The sequence below is a fragment of the Atractosteus spatula genome, chromosome 8 (assembly GCF_055471065.1).
Source record: "Atractosteus spatula isolate fAtrSpa1 chromosome 8, fAtrSpa1.hap1, whole genome shotgun sequence".
In the NCBI taxonomy this organism is placed as follows: Eukaryota; Metazoa; Chordata; class Actinopteri; order Semionotiformes; family Lepisosteidae; genus Atractosteus; species Atractosteus spatula.
This window is the reverse complement of record NC_142713.1, coordinates 34,887,440-34,905,016: the sequence shown is the minus strand read 5'-3', so window position 1 is coordinate 34,905,016 and position 17,577 is coordinate 34,887,440. Positions and strand designations below refer to the sequence as shown.

Genomic DNA, 17,577 nt, shown 5'->3' with positions numbered 1-17,577 from the left:
CAGAAGATGAATCTATTGATTCCCTTGACTGAATGAATAAGTAGCACTAGCAAGTTTGGCTTCACTTGATCTGCATTTGCACAATTTAAATTGCATTACTTTATTCAAGCTGATGATTGACCTACTGTACCTTGCCTTTTCTAGAGCACATGATCAGGTAGAAATTATTAAAATAAGGGTGTTAGTGGGGGCCTAGTCCTATTTCTAGAATTGTGTTAAAGTGAATCTATGTTAGTCAAAACCATCTTATTGAAGAGTATATGTAATGAGATCTATAGTTTTGAATGTTTGTGAACTTTTGAAAATATAAGAATGATTTCATTGTCCTTCCACTTGTGGTAACTGACATCAGAATGCATACCTCCTTCCACTTGTTTGCTTTCCAGCTGGGGCAACGAGTAGACCTACAAGGCTTGTGTATCCGAGGCCTGGGCAAATGAATACAGTGTTCTTCTCCCACCTCGTTTTGGTCTCGGTCAACACAGACAATGTCACGGTGCTTTCTTCCTTTCCCACAGCTCACTGAACACTGAGGGAAAAAAGAGTTACACTTAATTTTAATGTACTGTATATTTTCTTTGGATTTGAACATTAATACTGTATGTACATCCTACGAAAATGTTCTATACTCTCAAATTGCCATTCAGTTAAATGTGAAATCACTGTAGCAATATAAATAATCAAGAAAAATTAGAAGATGATGCTTTAAAAAGGCACATGAAACATGTTAACCTTCAAGGATTTGCACATTTTGGAAGAGAATGTCAATATTCAAACATTTATTTATTTATTATTAAGGAAGCAGAGGCAGAAAGATTAATTTACACATTTTATTTTCTGGGCTAATAGTTCATTTATTTTGAAAATTCAGTACTCTGTTAAGGTAGAAATACAAGAAATATTAGATGACTCTCTAGACTTTGGGAGAAAGGCAGTTTTTTTTTGCATGTAAAATAATAGGATTTTTTTTGTCATACAAAATTAAAATAACAGTTTCCGAGGAATGAACTATTCACCAACAACATGGCAAGGGAAAATGGTCACAGAACATCCTTGAAGGAATTTTTAGATGCATTATTTCAATCCATCCATTTTCAATGAATCTGCCTTGGTAAATATCATACAATGGGAAACATTTAGAAGAAATATTTCCCATTTCAATAAAGAAAGTATTATTTCCATGAACAATTATTACCCCAGTCTTAAAATACATTGTAAAATGCACAGCAGTTCTTTACACTTTAAACATTAGAAAGCTTTAAAAAGAGGCCATGCCACAAGGTATATAAAAGTGATATGTACAGTATTAAGCCTTAGCCATGAAATTCTTTCCAAGCTAGAGTATAACCACATACGTTTTACAGCACAACAAATCAGTTGCCACCACAACCAACATCAGCTTAATTGTGTTAGAATAATAACTGTCAAGTCTTTTTTTCACACTGTATACAAGTTTAAATACAATGTGGTTTCAATCCCATCCAGATCCGATTAACAGAGAGTGTACAGCTAAGCCTTTATGTATGGCTTTGAGAAAGACAGGCAGTGAGAGGGGTTCTGAGAAATAAAACTCCTATTATCATCAGTCTATGCATGGGACTGAGAATCATCTGGACTCAATACATTGTGTATAATACTTTAAGAAAGTTAAAGAGCAAAATATAATGAACAAAAACAGAAAACCTGCTGAGAAATGTCTAAACATTCTATGGTTCTTTTTTATGTTAGATTAGGTTTAGCAGTAATGCCCTGATTCTTCAGAAATTTCTTTGTCAAGGCAGCAACGTTTCAGAAGGGCCCCACACATAAGCTTGTCAGACCCATGTGTGGGTTTTAAATAGGTTATTCATAGAAAATATACATTAAATTTAAAGTCTGTTTTGTTAAATCACAGTTTCCAGTTCAGATGATAAACATAATATTGCAGTTTCCTTGGAAAGAGTATACAGTTCAACAGTTAGACCTTTTAGTTCTTGTTGCATTGATGGCTCATTTTAGATTACCCATGACATAAAGACCACTTAGCTTTTCTTACATCTAAAAGTTCTAGGTTCAAATGTGCAAGTCCCCTTCATAATCTAAGGTTTTGATTATATGTATACTTGATTTATTTTTCTTAGCCCAAGAGGTTTTAATTACATTTAATGAAAAACATACTAAGACATTCCTTAATTACAAAAATGCATAAAATGCTTTTGAAAGAGTAAGCATTCGGATTCTTAACACAAAGGTGTTATTTTTATCCCAGGGCACACAATTGCAGGCACTTTCATCAATGGACTTGGCTTAGTTTGACACTCCATGTATATTTCAGAAGCATTGTAATTATTCAGGCATTTTAAACACAGGGTTGAGGTCAACAGACAGACAACATCAAAGCAATCCTCTGATAACGTCTGATCGTACAAAGGTGCAGATACTAAAAGGCTCCTGCACTCAAACAAATGATAACACTTTGGTCATTCCACTTCAGACAAAATTAAAAAGGCAAAGCAAGCTCCTCCTTGTTATTTGAAAAAAAAAATATTTTTTCCTGTTTAAAAAGAAAATCATAGCCACATGCCTGGTACTCGTTCACTGTACTATGTTTGCTGCTAATAGTGGGAGAAGACATTATATGGAAACATGCTCCTCCCTCTCTCAAAACATAGTCATCTGTCAGCCATTACTTAATCAAAGCTGTTAATCTCTAGAGCAGAAGACCAGCACAGAAAATGGGCTCAAAGGACAGCTTTGTTTCAAGGATGGTGTATAACTGTTAGATCAGCTTCTGGGGAAGCTTCCTTTTATTCAACACCGGACTCTCCATCAAGCAAGGTAAGACTTGAATGATATTTGGCTACACACAAGACTGAGCAGACAGTAATGCAATGCTTTATTTATTTTTACATATCTTTTGTATCCTCCTTTTATGGTTGTTACTATTAGTATTATTAACTATAAGCAGTATTATAAGGCTCTTGAGTGTTTAGTATAAAATGTTTCTAAATAATAGTCTTATGCTGGTAAAAATAAACTTTAATACCTGACATCTTTCCAAAATAGCTAATGAAAAAAAGAAAACCTGAGTACTGTATAAGATTGAAAAATTCTTTAGATTAGATTACTTTAAAAGAACTGTAATATGACTGCTATATAGAGTACTGTATGTGTAACTAATCTGTGTAACTAATCTGCAGTTTCAAATGTCCAATTCAATTTTTATAACTAATACTGTGGAAAATCCAGTGCATTAAATATTTTATTAACTGGTTTAATTACATTATAGTTGTATAGACTGTGGAAGCTACAAGTCAAAAAAGAAACTAAACTAAATAAATATTATGTGTTCTGTAAAGTACTGTCTGAATAAGGGCTCATAACCTTAAATATTTATTATACAGCCAAGTGTAATTATTTAAAGTAGAAAACTAGGGAGGAGTATTTTGTACCTTGTAAGCCCCTGTGCACAGCACTTTACTCATGAATTATAAACAACTAACACATGTAAGATTTTTAGTCTCTCATTCTAAGGTGAGTAATTCCACATAATGTTCTGACAGTACAATAAATAGAAATATCAATTTTCTATTATCATGCAAAAATGTCACCAGAAGGATATTAATAAAAAACATAACTTTATGATACACAGAAGATGAGGGAAAATAAAAAATACAGACTGCAAACAGTTCCCTCCTTAATACATGGCCCTCCCAAGTTGTAGTTACAATTCATCCCACATGACTGGCCAGGTTAAGCCTAGTGTAAACTGCAAATACTCATCTGGATATAATATGCACTATGGTATAACAACACTTATAGAATGAAGCCGTGTGAATAAACATGTTAAGGAAAACAAAACAAGGCATAATCTGCCATTAAATGTAAAGAAATTCACAACTGTTTGTTTTACTACTTTCAACCAGTATACAATAACAACCAGTATATAACAAAAATAAAACAAAAATAAATGTCGGTGATATACTTCCTCCCATATTAATATTGCAAACTTCCCTGGGAAATTCTCTAAATTTACTTGAGGCCTAAAACTCTCACTCTTTATTTACTCTAACTGAAAATATATAAGTACTAAATGTGTGTGACATGTAACATGTTCTCAACTGTTTTTGAAAAACAGCAAGACTGTAAAAACATAAGAACAGTTACAGATAACGCCATTTGGCCCAACTAGCCCATTGGGTAGTAATTAGGGATCCAAGGATTTTCAGACAGCCATTTTCTAAAGGTACTATGTATACTTCAACAACATGGTTGGGTACTATAGCTTCTTACATACTGTACTTCTACAACCCTTTGTGTAAAGAAGTGTTAATTCTTTTTCCTGTCATCATAAGAGAGTACATACATTTTCAGAAGATATCAAATTTCAATTCAAATATAAAACTGATACAATTATCATTAGAACACCAAAACAAGAGTTACAAACATGGAGAGGCCATTTGGCTCATCTAGCTTATTTGATACCATATGGTCCAAGGATCTCATCCAACTTTTTCTTGCAAGAAGCTTGGGGACATGGTTGGGAAGATATTCTGAATATTTATGTCATAGTTTTCTTTATTCAAGACTATAAAAAGGTTCTTTTTTCAGTCTGTCATTGTAGGATATTCAAATATTAGAATGCATCCGGTTGCCTTATGCCCAGTCTTGAACTTACTAATCTATCTCTTATTCTATCTGTCTTCATTTGAGGCTTCCAAATGTTTGCTAATCCTATTTCAGTGTCATCTGCACACTTGGCTAGTTATCTAGAACAGAATCTAGATCATTTATATAAATTAGACAGAGCAGTGGACCTAGTACAGATCCCTTTGGTACCCTTTCCTGGTGTACTGTAGTTATACACCAATTGATAATTTAAAGCAGGTATAACACTACAGAGCAAAAAAACATGAGGTCACAACGGCAAATGAAAAACACACTGACAAGAGCCATGGAATTCTGTTCAAGCACTATGGAGATTTGGGGGTTTCATTTTTACTCACAGTATTAACAAGTGTTTTGTGCTTTCAACAGTATATTAAAATCTGGCACAAGACAAACCATCCACAGATGCTAGAGGCAGTCTTTTAACTTACAGACCTGGCCGTATTTGCCTTCCTACTACTACAGGCAGGTAAGTCAAAGAGAAGAAAAGGTTTGAAAATGTAAAAACAACAACTCCATTGAATACAAGGGAGGCTCAGTGCACTTTTATGGCAGTAGCGGGTTTGGCTCTTTCAGACTGAATGCATGAAAATCACAATCTTTTAAGTTCAGCCAAGGCATTCTTATGTGAGTCTAGTAAATGTTCAACTGGAGATCATGTTTCTCTTAGCTTGAATGTCAGAAGTGCCTCAACCATTTAAGTAAAAGGCTTTCTTTCAAAAATAAACATATATGTATTCCAGCTGTTCAATAAATGTTATATTTATAAGTTCTAGCAGAAAGGGTCTCTCTGCTATAGACCTTCTAAAATTATGGCCCAAACTTTTCTTATTTATTTCCATTAAGAGTAATTGGTCCATACTTGAAAGTCTTGTCTTATTCAGGATTTAGGAAAAAACAAAAGTAAAACATCAGTTTTACCATATTAGAAAGCACATACTACAGTATACAGTTTTTCTTGATTGATATTACCTAACGAATTCCATATCTTAGGACCTGCAGGTTGCCAACTTGGAATTCCAATCGCATTACTCTACATTGAAAAAGAAACGTGATGGTAATATTAAGCATATGTTCTCTTATTCTTACATAGCCCCTGTACAATCAAAGTCAGTCTTACAAATTCTAGAATTAAAAGTTTAAAAGCTTATTGAAAGATATGTTTGACTTATATTATGTTTAAAAGAAGCATTATATTTTTGATAATCATATTTTTTAGATCACTACTGTACAGTATGTCTGAAATGTATTGTTTGGATATATACATGTTGTACAGAAATACTTTTGATATTTAAGGTGTTTACACAAAAAATACACTTAAAAAGTTTTGATGAGTGGATTTGTGTATAGTCAAATATATACAGTGTGGTGAGAAAAGTATGTTCATTGCCTTAAGATATCATGGTTTAAGCATTTGACCTTCACCTAGTCCACACTGAGTCCTAATAGTTAAACTTACCTCGTGTAACAAATACACATCTATTTGTCATTATTTTGAAAGAAAGATCTTCCAGCATCCAACATCTTTGTGTGAAAAAGTAAGTTCTGCCATATTAATTAAGAGGGTATGTAGAATCTTGTAGCTATCATAAATGTCAGAATTCATGAATCTATGATTAGGAAAAGCTTAAATTAGAAAGACTTTCATAGAAGGATAGCCAGGTGGAAAACCCTGCTTTCAAAGAAGAATATTGCTGCATGGCTTAAGTTTGTAAAACAGCACTTAAATGAAAAATAAGACCTCCAGAACAATGTGCTCTAGACAAATGAATAAAAATTTGGCCATAATGCAAATTATGTGTCATGTTTGGCAAAAACCAAATGCTGCCTTTGACCAGAACAACCTTATACCAGCCATCAAGCATGGTGATGGGGGGTAATTGTTTGGGCCTGCTTTGCTGCCTCAGGACCTGGGTGCCTCATTGATTACCAAGAATTTCACAATATACAGTACTGTACCAGAGTATTCTAGAGGAACGTGTGAGACCATCTGATGTGCAAAGCTGAAATAAAAGTGGATCATGCAACAGGATAATGATCCTCAACACACAAGTAAATCTATGACAATATGAAGAATAAAATCAGGATTTTTGGAATAGCCAAGTCAAAGTTCAGACCAGAGCTGCTGTAATGAGACCTAAAGAGAGCTGTGCCAGAGTGAGAGACTGAGCAACTCTTACTCTTAAAATGTTGAATTTCAGTTATTGCTGCTAAAGGCACTAGTTACTAAATCAAGGTTTGCACTTACTTTGTCATACAAAGATATTAAATGCTGGCTGATTTTAAATAAATAATGACAACGTATACATTTTTTGTGTACTTATTATTTCACCATGCTGCCTAATATAATCGATAGTGCAGCTATAGAAGAGATTTATACAGTTAAAGAAAATTTTCAACTCTAAATCATAATAAGTCATAAAAATGATATTCATTTGAGACGAAGTTGTCTGTAGACAAATCTACTTGTCTGGATTCGTCTTGTGATAAAAGTAGTAAGATTTGTTGTTTGACCACCACTTCATCTCTTCATTATTTTACAGTGATGTAAAGTGATAGGATTAAAGCTAGCCAATTCAGACCTTTCAAGTTAAGTTCTCATTAAATTAAAATATTTAATGCAAAACAACAATATGCCCTCTCAGATCAATGCTATGCAAACAATAGGCACTCATATAAATAACAAGTACACATATAAAACACAGAAAAATCTAATAAGTATTTTCCCCTTAAAATGTGCTTTATAAATTTAGTTATTAATGGTCATTAACATTTTTAAGATACCTCTTATATAACAATACAGAGGTGTTTTTTATTATCCAACACAAGTTTATTTTCACGTAATAGAATAGAAACTACAATGTCCTATACAGTATGTTGCAGTGAACGGTGAGTGCTAAACAATCATTACATTACTTTTTTCATACGTATAAATACTCCTTAATATAAAAACAGGAGTCTACAATCTACAGATAGTACTACTAGCATACAGTATGCCCTTTCTCCTGTTTTAAGGCTTGACAGGTATAACTTACCATTAATTGAGAACAGTGTTTAGCTATAAAGTACTGTAGCTTTAAGGTTTAGCTTGGTCAAACTAAAGGAACCATGTAAAGTTATATTAAGTCAATATCAAGTATCAAAATGTTCAGTGTTGCATTTTGCTTGTGGTTGAAAAATTCTCATTATCTGAGACGTGTTTAAACCAATGTAGATAAAAGCCTGGAAATCATACCAATGTGTGACTTTATTGAAGGCCTTAGTGGCCTTTGATATTCAAGGTTCTGTTTGTAGGAATTTCCAAGAAGAAAAGGAGTCATAACACTGTGGGAACTGCTGGTAGGTGAAACGTTTAGATACACAGAACAATGTTTTCTGCAGAAATACTGTTAATTTGCGAGATGTAACACAATTTTACACAAGATTAAGATAAGACAAGCGCGTATCGATTTAAACATACTGACACAGTTTTACTCAGAGTTGTAAACTGAACAGAGGTGTAAATCTAAAGGAGAAGAAACACAGGGGGTCCTTGTTTAACGTCCTTAATGGGGAGCGTAAAAAGGCAACATTTTGTGTGTATAAACAGAACATTCTGTTGTAACAGCACATGAGAGGCATAGTGTATCGTGTATGTACAGAACACACAAACATGAAATATTTTTAAATTAAACTTTTATGTATAGTATAATATTGCATAAATTTACACTAAATACTACAGTATACATATGATAAATAAGGACATCTTACACTGTATCAAGTAAAATTATATATTTAAACTCTATTTGAACTTATCTAGAAATAAGTTATCTGCTTGTGCTTCATATTTCTCGGAACTTCTTTGTTAGGGTACTTTGCTTTTAGGGGACATTAAGTCAGGGCATAGAACATATATATATATACAGTATATCAAACAAATACAGTAATGAAACAATGCAGTAAAAGATGTCTATAATGATTTTTATTAAATACAAAGCAATTTTTAGAATTATTTTTTTAGAAATTTTAACCCTTTTTTTCTGGTGTCCCCTTTAAAGGGTGGAGTTTACATCCATTGGATGTGCAGTCAGTGAATTTTTATGTCCATGATCAAAAATGAAATTAGCAGCTGAGATATAAATCTACCTGGTCCTTAAAACATATTAAGGGCATTTTGTAATTTTGCTACATTACAGAATTGCAAAACTTGATTTTACTCCATTCACCAGCTGCATATAGAATGTAATTCATAGTCAATGAACCATTAAAATGTTCATGTTTTAATTTCCAAATATTTTTTATATATGCATATTTATGAGTGCAGCTATGGCACCATTAATATCAGAGGAGCAGGTCATATATCTTATAGGGACAATGTGAAATTAAGATGTTTAAAAAATAATCACCAGCAAAACAGTTCTGCTAGCCATCTGTATAACATAAACAAGTTGTGCATACACACTTGAGATGCAATTTACAATTTTCACTACAGCTTGTCAACATAATTCCCTTAGGAATGTGTGGTTGTTCAGAAAAGGTCAAGTGAACCATCATGGGTTCTGACATAGAGTCAGAAAGGAATGATCTAGACACCAGTTTCCTTTTATACAGGGTGTCTGGCCAAATATTTACAGCTGACAGTTATGGCCCTTTCATATCCTAGTCTGGAACTGCCAGCTGCCACTCCATGAAAAGAACGGAGGTGTTTGTCTGACAGCAGAAAATATAGATTAGGTGTCAGTGCAAAACATCTCTGCTCCCCTTTGGTGAGTTTTATGGACTTTATAAATACATGACAAATCTTCACATATTAAAATTAAACTTATTTGAGGTCACCTGAGAGCTCACAGTTGTATTACCACCTTTAAGCCTAATCTTTTACGTCTAAACAAGGCTGAGCCTGATCAATATCAGAAGCAGACCTTTAAGGAAAACCAACTTTCTCTGGTTTCATTGTATGTGATATTGGTAGGCCAGTAGGCGGCACTCTTCCTTTTGCATCAAAATTTCAAACCCAATACATCAGCATTCTAACCAGGTTTACTGGGCTGTAGAAGGTGCTTCCCTTCAGATGCCACATTAAACCAAGGTCATGACTACTCGATCTTTAAAGACCACGTGGCACTGATTTCACTTTGAGCTTGTACAATCTGGTCATACATAGAGCCTTTGGGATGAAAAGCTACATAAAGGCAAGGGATTTTTCATTACTAACTTGTTACATTTTTTGCACCTAAATAATCTTAGGAAATTACTGTAAAACACTGTTTCACAGTGTAAAACACCAGCAATCTATCACAACACAGAACTGCATAAAAACACTAGTGTTTCTCCCCATCACTGGCTTGAACATGAATATACTGTAAAGTACTTCCTTAATAGAAACAAACTATGTTTAAATATTGCTCAGATTCAAATTCATGTTAAATAATTTTGATTATTTTACTTATAATTATTTTACTTAAAATTAATTATGTCCTTACTAATTGGATAATTTAACAATAAGAATACTTACACCCCAACAAAACCCCACAACCAGGGTTCAGCATGTTTAGAAACACAACAATAAATTCACTTAATTGCAGTCTTGTTTCTTCAAAAATCCTCAAGCAGTAAAAAATGCAATTCATTCTGAGTCTGGATGAAGAATGTTAGCAATTACAAGTTATGTCCCCTTTTCTATACTTTTGAATCCTTGGTAATACTACTTTCGTACATTATAATCTTCTTAGGTTTTAAATCAGAGGTCCCTAACTCTGGTCTTAAGGAGCCCCAATACAGTTTTATGTCAGTTGTTTCTAATAACTGGAACACCTGTAAATTATTGATGAATTAGGCAGGTAATAATGTATAATTAAAATAATTCTGCTTTATGAGAGTTTAAGGGTAATCCAAATTTTATCACATTATTTACAAGATGAAATTGTTCCAAGTCTTTAGAAATTGGTAATTCCAGAGTGACCTACTGCACAAAAAGTTGTGTACCTAAAGTACTGGAGAACTATTATTCACTGCAAAAGCTTTGTGGTTCTCACTCACAAAACCACAATCTCATAAGATTTACTTTTTACTTTGCTAATTTGTCTATTACAAGCAAAGCACACACCGGCTGATGTAAGCATCCCAAAGCCCGACAACACTGTCCTAACTGTGCACTTTTCCCAGGGGAAATCAGATTTGAAACACTGATTTCTGGATTATAGGATTCAGTCAGTATTCCCAGCAATATTGCACTTTATTGTTGTTGGTTGTGCCATTAAAATAATAAGGCTTTGCATTCCATATCAAGATTCATACACATTAAAATTAATGACTGAATATTTCATCATTCCAGTTGGTCAGATATGTTATTGCTTTGACAAAAAATGTCAGTTTCAAGTAGCAACACGAATATTCACTTTAAAGAAAAAAATATTTCGATATAATGTTCTACATAATACTTAAATAACACTATCAGCTAAAAAAGTAAGTAACATGGCCTGTCTTTAATAATGCACTTTTCTGATCTTCCACAAGCTAAAGAAAAACATGGGTAAGTGTTTCCAGATTGCACTCAATGTCTTTTTAGATTTTAAGCCAGACATCTACTCACAGCTGGATTGCCTGTGAACAAATATCTGCCTAAATTGAGAGTTTTTGTTCCCATCTTTTTTTTTAAATGGAGGGTCTCCTTTTTTTATTTTTAACATGTTTTTGTTAGTTTTATTATTTTTAATAAAAATAAATTAAGATTACGCAATGTTATAAAGTTATAAAATTGTGAAATATGCATGCAATTACATAATATCTAAGTCTGATATTTGGTTAAAATGTATACATTTTCTATTTAACAGACTATAAGGTGATTCACAATAATCACATACATGCACAATAATCTATATTTTTCTTGTTATTCATTTTTTTTCCTTCTGTTATTCATTTAAAAATTCATAAACGTTAGTACATTTCAGGTAAATCTTTAAAACACAGATACCTGTACCTTCATAAATTGTATTTCATTCATACAACAATTTGATTTTAAGATTCCTGCAATGAATATACCCTTAAAGAGAGTATTATAAATACACCAACATACACTAGTTAACAGTTTATAGCACATAAGGATTTATAATTAATTTGCCTTCAGGAAAAACAATGTCCACCCTTGAACATTAACATTTCAATAGTCATTATTCTTAGAACCTCTTATGCTTCATACTATATTTTTTTTAAAAGTGCCCAAGCTGTGCATAAAAATATGCCAAAATATACCTAATAACCTTGGCTAAATGCACAAAAGACACACAAGAATGAAAGTTTAATTAACACTGAAGGTCAAAAGAAAAAATGCTAGACTTTGTTTGGGTTTTCTACTACTTCCGAAAAAAGATACATATCTTTTGATAAATATGCATCTTTTAAAATCTTTCAGTAAAATAATAACTTCAGAGATTATTTTATATTTTGGAACATGAAATAGAACACAGAACACTAGCTCAATGATGTTCCAATCAAATGAACTTCAAATGATTGAACATGTTGAAAACTTTAGTCTGACTGGCTAAAGGCATAACTGTGCCTCAAGTATAGCAAGCATATGTATGTGTATGCATGTGGATCTTATTTGAGCAAATGCATCATATTAGGGAAAGCTTTGGAGATTTTCAGACATACCTCAAATCTTTCTCAGCATGAATCAGATTTACTAACAACATGGTCTGGTTGCCTGAAGACATTCACTGTTCATAACCACCTCACACTAACAGAATAATTTGGCTTAACATAAAAAAAAATAATTTTGTTTACTGTTCTAAATTGCAAATGTTTTCTGTTAGTTAAATATTTACTGTATATATTAAAATACATGTATTAATGTATTAAGTAAAATAAATCAATAGTAAAAGTTAATGATCCTTCTGCATATGAATTAAACTCCCACTCCATTTAACATTTCCTGACGAACTAAAGTCCAAACAACAGTGTAATGTAAAATGCAAAAATGCAAAATTTTAACATTTTAACATTTTAGACATTCATTTTCTTAAGAACCACCTAGAACACAGTTTAACCCTGGTGTTGAAAGAAAAAGGTGGAATTATTCTGTCTTCATAGTTGTAAATGAAAAGCAGTGTGGTTGTGGTGTATAATCGGACGACAAGCTAAAGTGACTTAAAATCAAGCAACTTGCAGGTGAGTTCATTAATGTGCTGAAGAATGTTGTGAAGTTGTAGTAATATTTGTATATATTCAAATAATTTTTAATATTACTCAGTGAAAACTGCTGCATTTTATCTGCTTTTGATTTTTTGAGGAAGCTCTTCTTACAACACTTTGAGGTAATGTATTAATTTTTTACCTTATTTTTGATGTTTTAAGGATTTTCTTAATTGATTCTCCTGGTATTGTTAAAATGACTGATAACTAACACTTGACAACAATGGCGTGTCATGGCTCTTTTTGGAAGGTGTGCAACAACAAGTGAGAATTTTGTGATTACAGAAAACAAGTACTGTGCATCTAGGATGCAATGAGAGCCTAGAAACCAAAAACATGTTTGCCTTTACAAAGTATAAATCAGCATCCTTTTTGGGAAGGTTTCTTCGTGTTCTCAGAGATAATGAATTAAGAAAATTGGCTTATGTAGACTTAGCAAACATTTTCCTTGTGTTGATGTGATTCTGTTGATCCTTAAATTTCTATGTTGTAAATATTTGCCAAAATGTTGTAAACAGCTTTTGGGTTGTTTTGTGAAATCTGCAAGATTTAGAAAAAATCTATTGTCTATAACAAGTTTCAGTGCAAAAGCACCAACATCAGTTTTAACAATTTTAAAACTCTTGTTTTAAAACTCATTTATAAATAATAATAAAAATATTATTAATAAAATAATAATAAATAATACAAAAAAAACTATAATTCATCAGTTTTGTATAAAATTTGTCTTATATACTGTGCTCTGCATTGGGAAAGCATAAGTGATTTACAACCCTTAAGCTTCTATTAGGTAAATTACTACTGTTAAGAAACAAAAAGAGGAAAGTAAGAAGCACTGTCAGAGATGGAAGAGTGAAATATTCCAGGGATGTATTATTACCCTTTACAGATTTGACATAATGTTTGGGCTTATACACATTCGACACATGTAAAGAAAACAACTCATGGTAAGACCATCAGTTTCCAGAAAACACAGGGCCCTACTGATTTATTAGTCCAGCAGAAAGCATTAAGGGGCTCACTACTTACTTTGCCCTGTCATTGGTGATTCAGTTCTGAAAACAGCATGCCTTTGCCAGTGTTTTAATAGCAAAGTCAGTACTGCAGCTGTACAGCATCATGTTACGAGAGACTTTTGTCTTGAGATGAGCAATTGATGCAAATTAGAGCATTGCATGGAAACAGTAGTTGTGATTTGATTTCATAAAGTCAGGGCAGTTTTTTTCACCAATTCCATTTTTGTTAATATTCGCATGCAATGTCGTGAAATGTTTGTAATTATTACCATACAACTTCTGTAACTCTGAATTTCGATGCATGCCTTGAATACAGTGACAGAAAGTCACCTCTTCCAATGCAGTACAATCATTTGCTCTCTTACTACATTCCTCATGAGGTTTCCAAAATGTTTTTTTTTACCATATTATACAATACACAGACAGGAACAAACAAAAAATGCAAGTGTCACTCTTTCTAACAACATTGTTGAATTAAGTACAGAAATAATAAAGATACATTACTGCACAGTTAGCCTGACTTGACTCTGAGCTCTCATAATAGTACAGTATGTGATCAATACAAATTTTTCATTAAATAAATAACAATAACCTCAAACATTCCTAGGATAGAACAATAGCATTAGACAACAAAAATAATTTGTATCATTTAAGGAAGTTGATAGAACTTTACAGACAGATCAAAAACCTCACTTCAGAATCTATATATTATTCATGAGACTTGACTTACTCTTCAATATTGTTTTTCCCTACAGCGTGTTACCCAGTCTAGGCCCTCTGACAAACCCTTCTTTTAACCTTATATTTATTTAGGTGCTGTCTGGTTCACCAACAGGTGCAGGCCTAACATGTCTTAAAAGAAAATGTTGCTAGAACAAAAATCCCTTCATTTTAATGAGACACCTGTTCATTTATTCTTTTCATCAGCACTCCAAAACTGCCATCTTGCAATAGATTTAATGTCAAATATAAACTGGCATAATAACGTAGGGATGTATATAATATTTACAGCTAGAGGTCCAAGGATATAATTCGGTTAACATGTAAAATGTAAAAGGCTGTTTTCATAGGTTTTCATGATAATTACATTACCATAGACAAAAAACACTTTCACATTTTACTGATACTGATTTTACTGAAGGGTTCCTGTTGTACAGGTTGTTTTACTGCTTTTTTACCATATGCTAAATAAAGAAGCCTTTTCCTTCCTTCATATATTCTACACTGCAATGAATGATCATTGTTTTCAACTTCCAGAACTTTGATACCTATTGGGTATAACTGATGAAATTGTAAAAAACGGAGTTTATAATGAAAGTTAAAGGAGGGATGGCAACAGCCAAGTTCAATCATCCTCAGCTGTCTGTAATTTGTAATTAATCATGACATAATTTCCTCACTTTAACATAATAAATACTGTACATTACCCACGTTCATCTTTTGCATCCTTCCTCTACCCCTTCTCCACCTCTGCACCTGCCCTTTGGCCACTCCTCTCTCTGCATGGGGGTTCCAGCCTCCTCTTCCTATGGCCAGGAGGTTAACCCTCAGCCAGGTGCGTTTAGTAAAAGTATTGTAACTTTAAATACTCAATAAACCCTTTAATATGCCTAATTCTTGGCTGTTGTCATTCCTAGTGAATTAATACAAAATAATCTTCTCATATATGACAAATGTTAAAAAAATCCACTATAACATTTTGTATGTATGTATAATGTGCCTTCCAGATTTATTCATAAACCCAGTGAAATAGGAATGTCAAAAACCTTAAAGTAAAAAAAGTGACAAAATGCCACACTGTAATCATATTACCATTGCATAGTGCCTATTAATTTGGCCATATATAATTCATTGAATTCCAGAAATCACAAAAGTCTCCTTTATTCACACTTTGAAGTATTGCTTTCAATAAAATCCAACAAAAACAAATCTATAATAAAATTCTGCATGTTAGAAACCTCAGACATACCTCAGACCAGAAACACAGTATATAGAAGCTACCAAAGGTTCCCTATTTTCCAGGGGTATAAAATGAGGTAACTTATGGAAGACATACAGCAGTAACCATCAACATTTTAAGATTGCAGGCAAATGGTCATTGACAAGCTGGAAAAAAGCTACAAAAATACATAAAAAGCTGAAACTTTCACTTTCCTCTTTAGTGTTCTTTAACTAGAGTCAGTTTGTCTAGGTAGAAAATTCAAGTATAGCTTGTCACCATGGGCTATGAGACATGGAGATCAGCAGACAATCATAAAACCAAACTGGCATCTTCAGAATCTGAATCTGAATCAAAAACTACCATTTGACACTGAATGCATGGATATAGCATTCATGGCAAGGTTTCAAGGAAGAAGCCCTTTCTGAAGGTAACCACAAGAAAAGAGGAATGAAATTTGCCTGAAACACAACTGGAACCATATCTTATAAAATGGATTTTTCATTAAGATTGGTGAGAGTTTTGGACATGCTTATTGACATTATGTTAAGTGTGAAAAAGGTGAAGTCCATGCTGATAAAACATGTCAATTACTGGAGGGGATCTACCATGTTTTGGGGTGGTTTTGTTCTGGCACAGGTGTTAGTGAAAGAGAAACATGAACTTGCTGACTTGCTGGGGCTTTCCGGACAAACACCAGGTTCCCCCTGCTCTGTGCAAAGACATTATGATTACAGTGTAGGATTTTTAGAATTTTGCTAAGCAATACACATTATTCAAACCATAAATCTTCCTGTTATATAAAGCATTTTGTTCCTATTTCATCCAAGGAATGAACACTTCTGGAGGGCACTGTACACTCACTCCCAGGGTTACATTAGGCTTCAGTTCCTCAAGTTTTTACGTAACCTGAATCTTATGTAAGTTGGGAGCGACCCTTTCATTCATGATATTGCACCACCTAGCTGTGTCTGCGAATGGGGAATGTGCAACAGGAGGGAAGAATTACAGGCTCATCAATCAATGGACAGAAAAATGAAATAACAATAAATGAAAAAATGTTTTAAAACCCTATAATTAAAGTAATTCAACACCAAATATAGCGTATACTTAAAAAACATTATATTAATTAAATGAGAATGACCATTTAACAAATATGAACATGAAGTATGAAACATGAAATAAATACACCCTAAATAACAAAAATCACTTGGGTGCTTCCCTGACATGACTGCATTATGGATTACTCACAGTTTTCAAAAGCACAAGATAATTAGAAAAGGCTGCCACACGTTTACTGCAGCCATGCTGCCACAAGGCAGCTTTGCATGAAAGCGCAGAACAAAGCCCTGGTGAAGACCGCATGACGCTTATTCCACGTTATTCATATGCAGAAGAAATTTACTGCACTACCTTATCTTTATGCATGTAACACAAAAGATATTATTTGACATGGGAGGTTTTTATAAACTTGCATAAGTCTTGTGTTATCCAGGGAGATGCGTTACACAATACATGATTTATAATAGACCACTTTGAGGTGGTGCACTATAAAGTATGAGAGTGATCAAACATTAATGACTTAAGTGAAAGTAAATAATAAGAAAATATGTTAGAATACCTAAATTTTATAAAATACAGCATCATTTAGCTGCAGATTAGCTACTGGTAAAAACCAGCTACAGTGGAGACATCACACGCAATCTGGGAAGATGGAAAAGAGAATGTTCCGACACAGTAATGTGGGTAAGCTTAAGAAAAATCAAAGGTAAGCAATTGCTATTTCTGCCATTTGCAGACAAA

General features: G+C 33.2%; 1 protein-coding gene across 2 annotated transcripts in view; it reads right to left on the bottom strand.

The window, feature by feature from the left end:
* Positions 1–17,577, bottom strand: part of LOC148829504 (A disintegrin and metalloproteinase with thrombospondin motifs 20) — a 155,509-nt gene that overhangs the window by 16,055 nt on the left and 121,877 nt on the right. For both annotated transcript variants that reach the window (XM_088924181.1, XM_088924182.1), the window contains exon 29: positions 362–529. In XM_088924181.1, the coding sequence (XP_088780307.1) occupies positions 362–529 (168 nt within the window). The remainder of the gene's footprint in view (positions 1–361; positions 530–17,577) is intronic.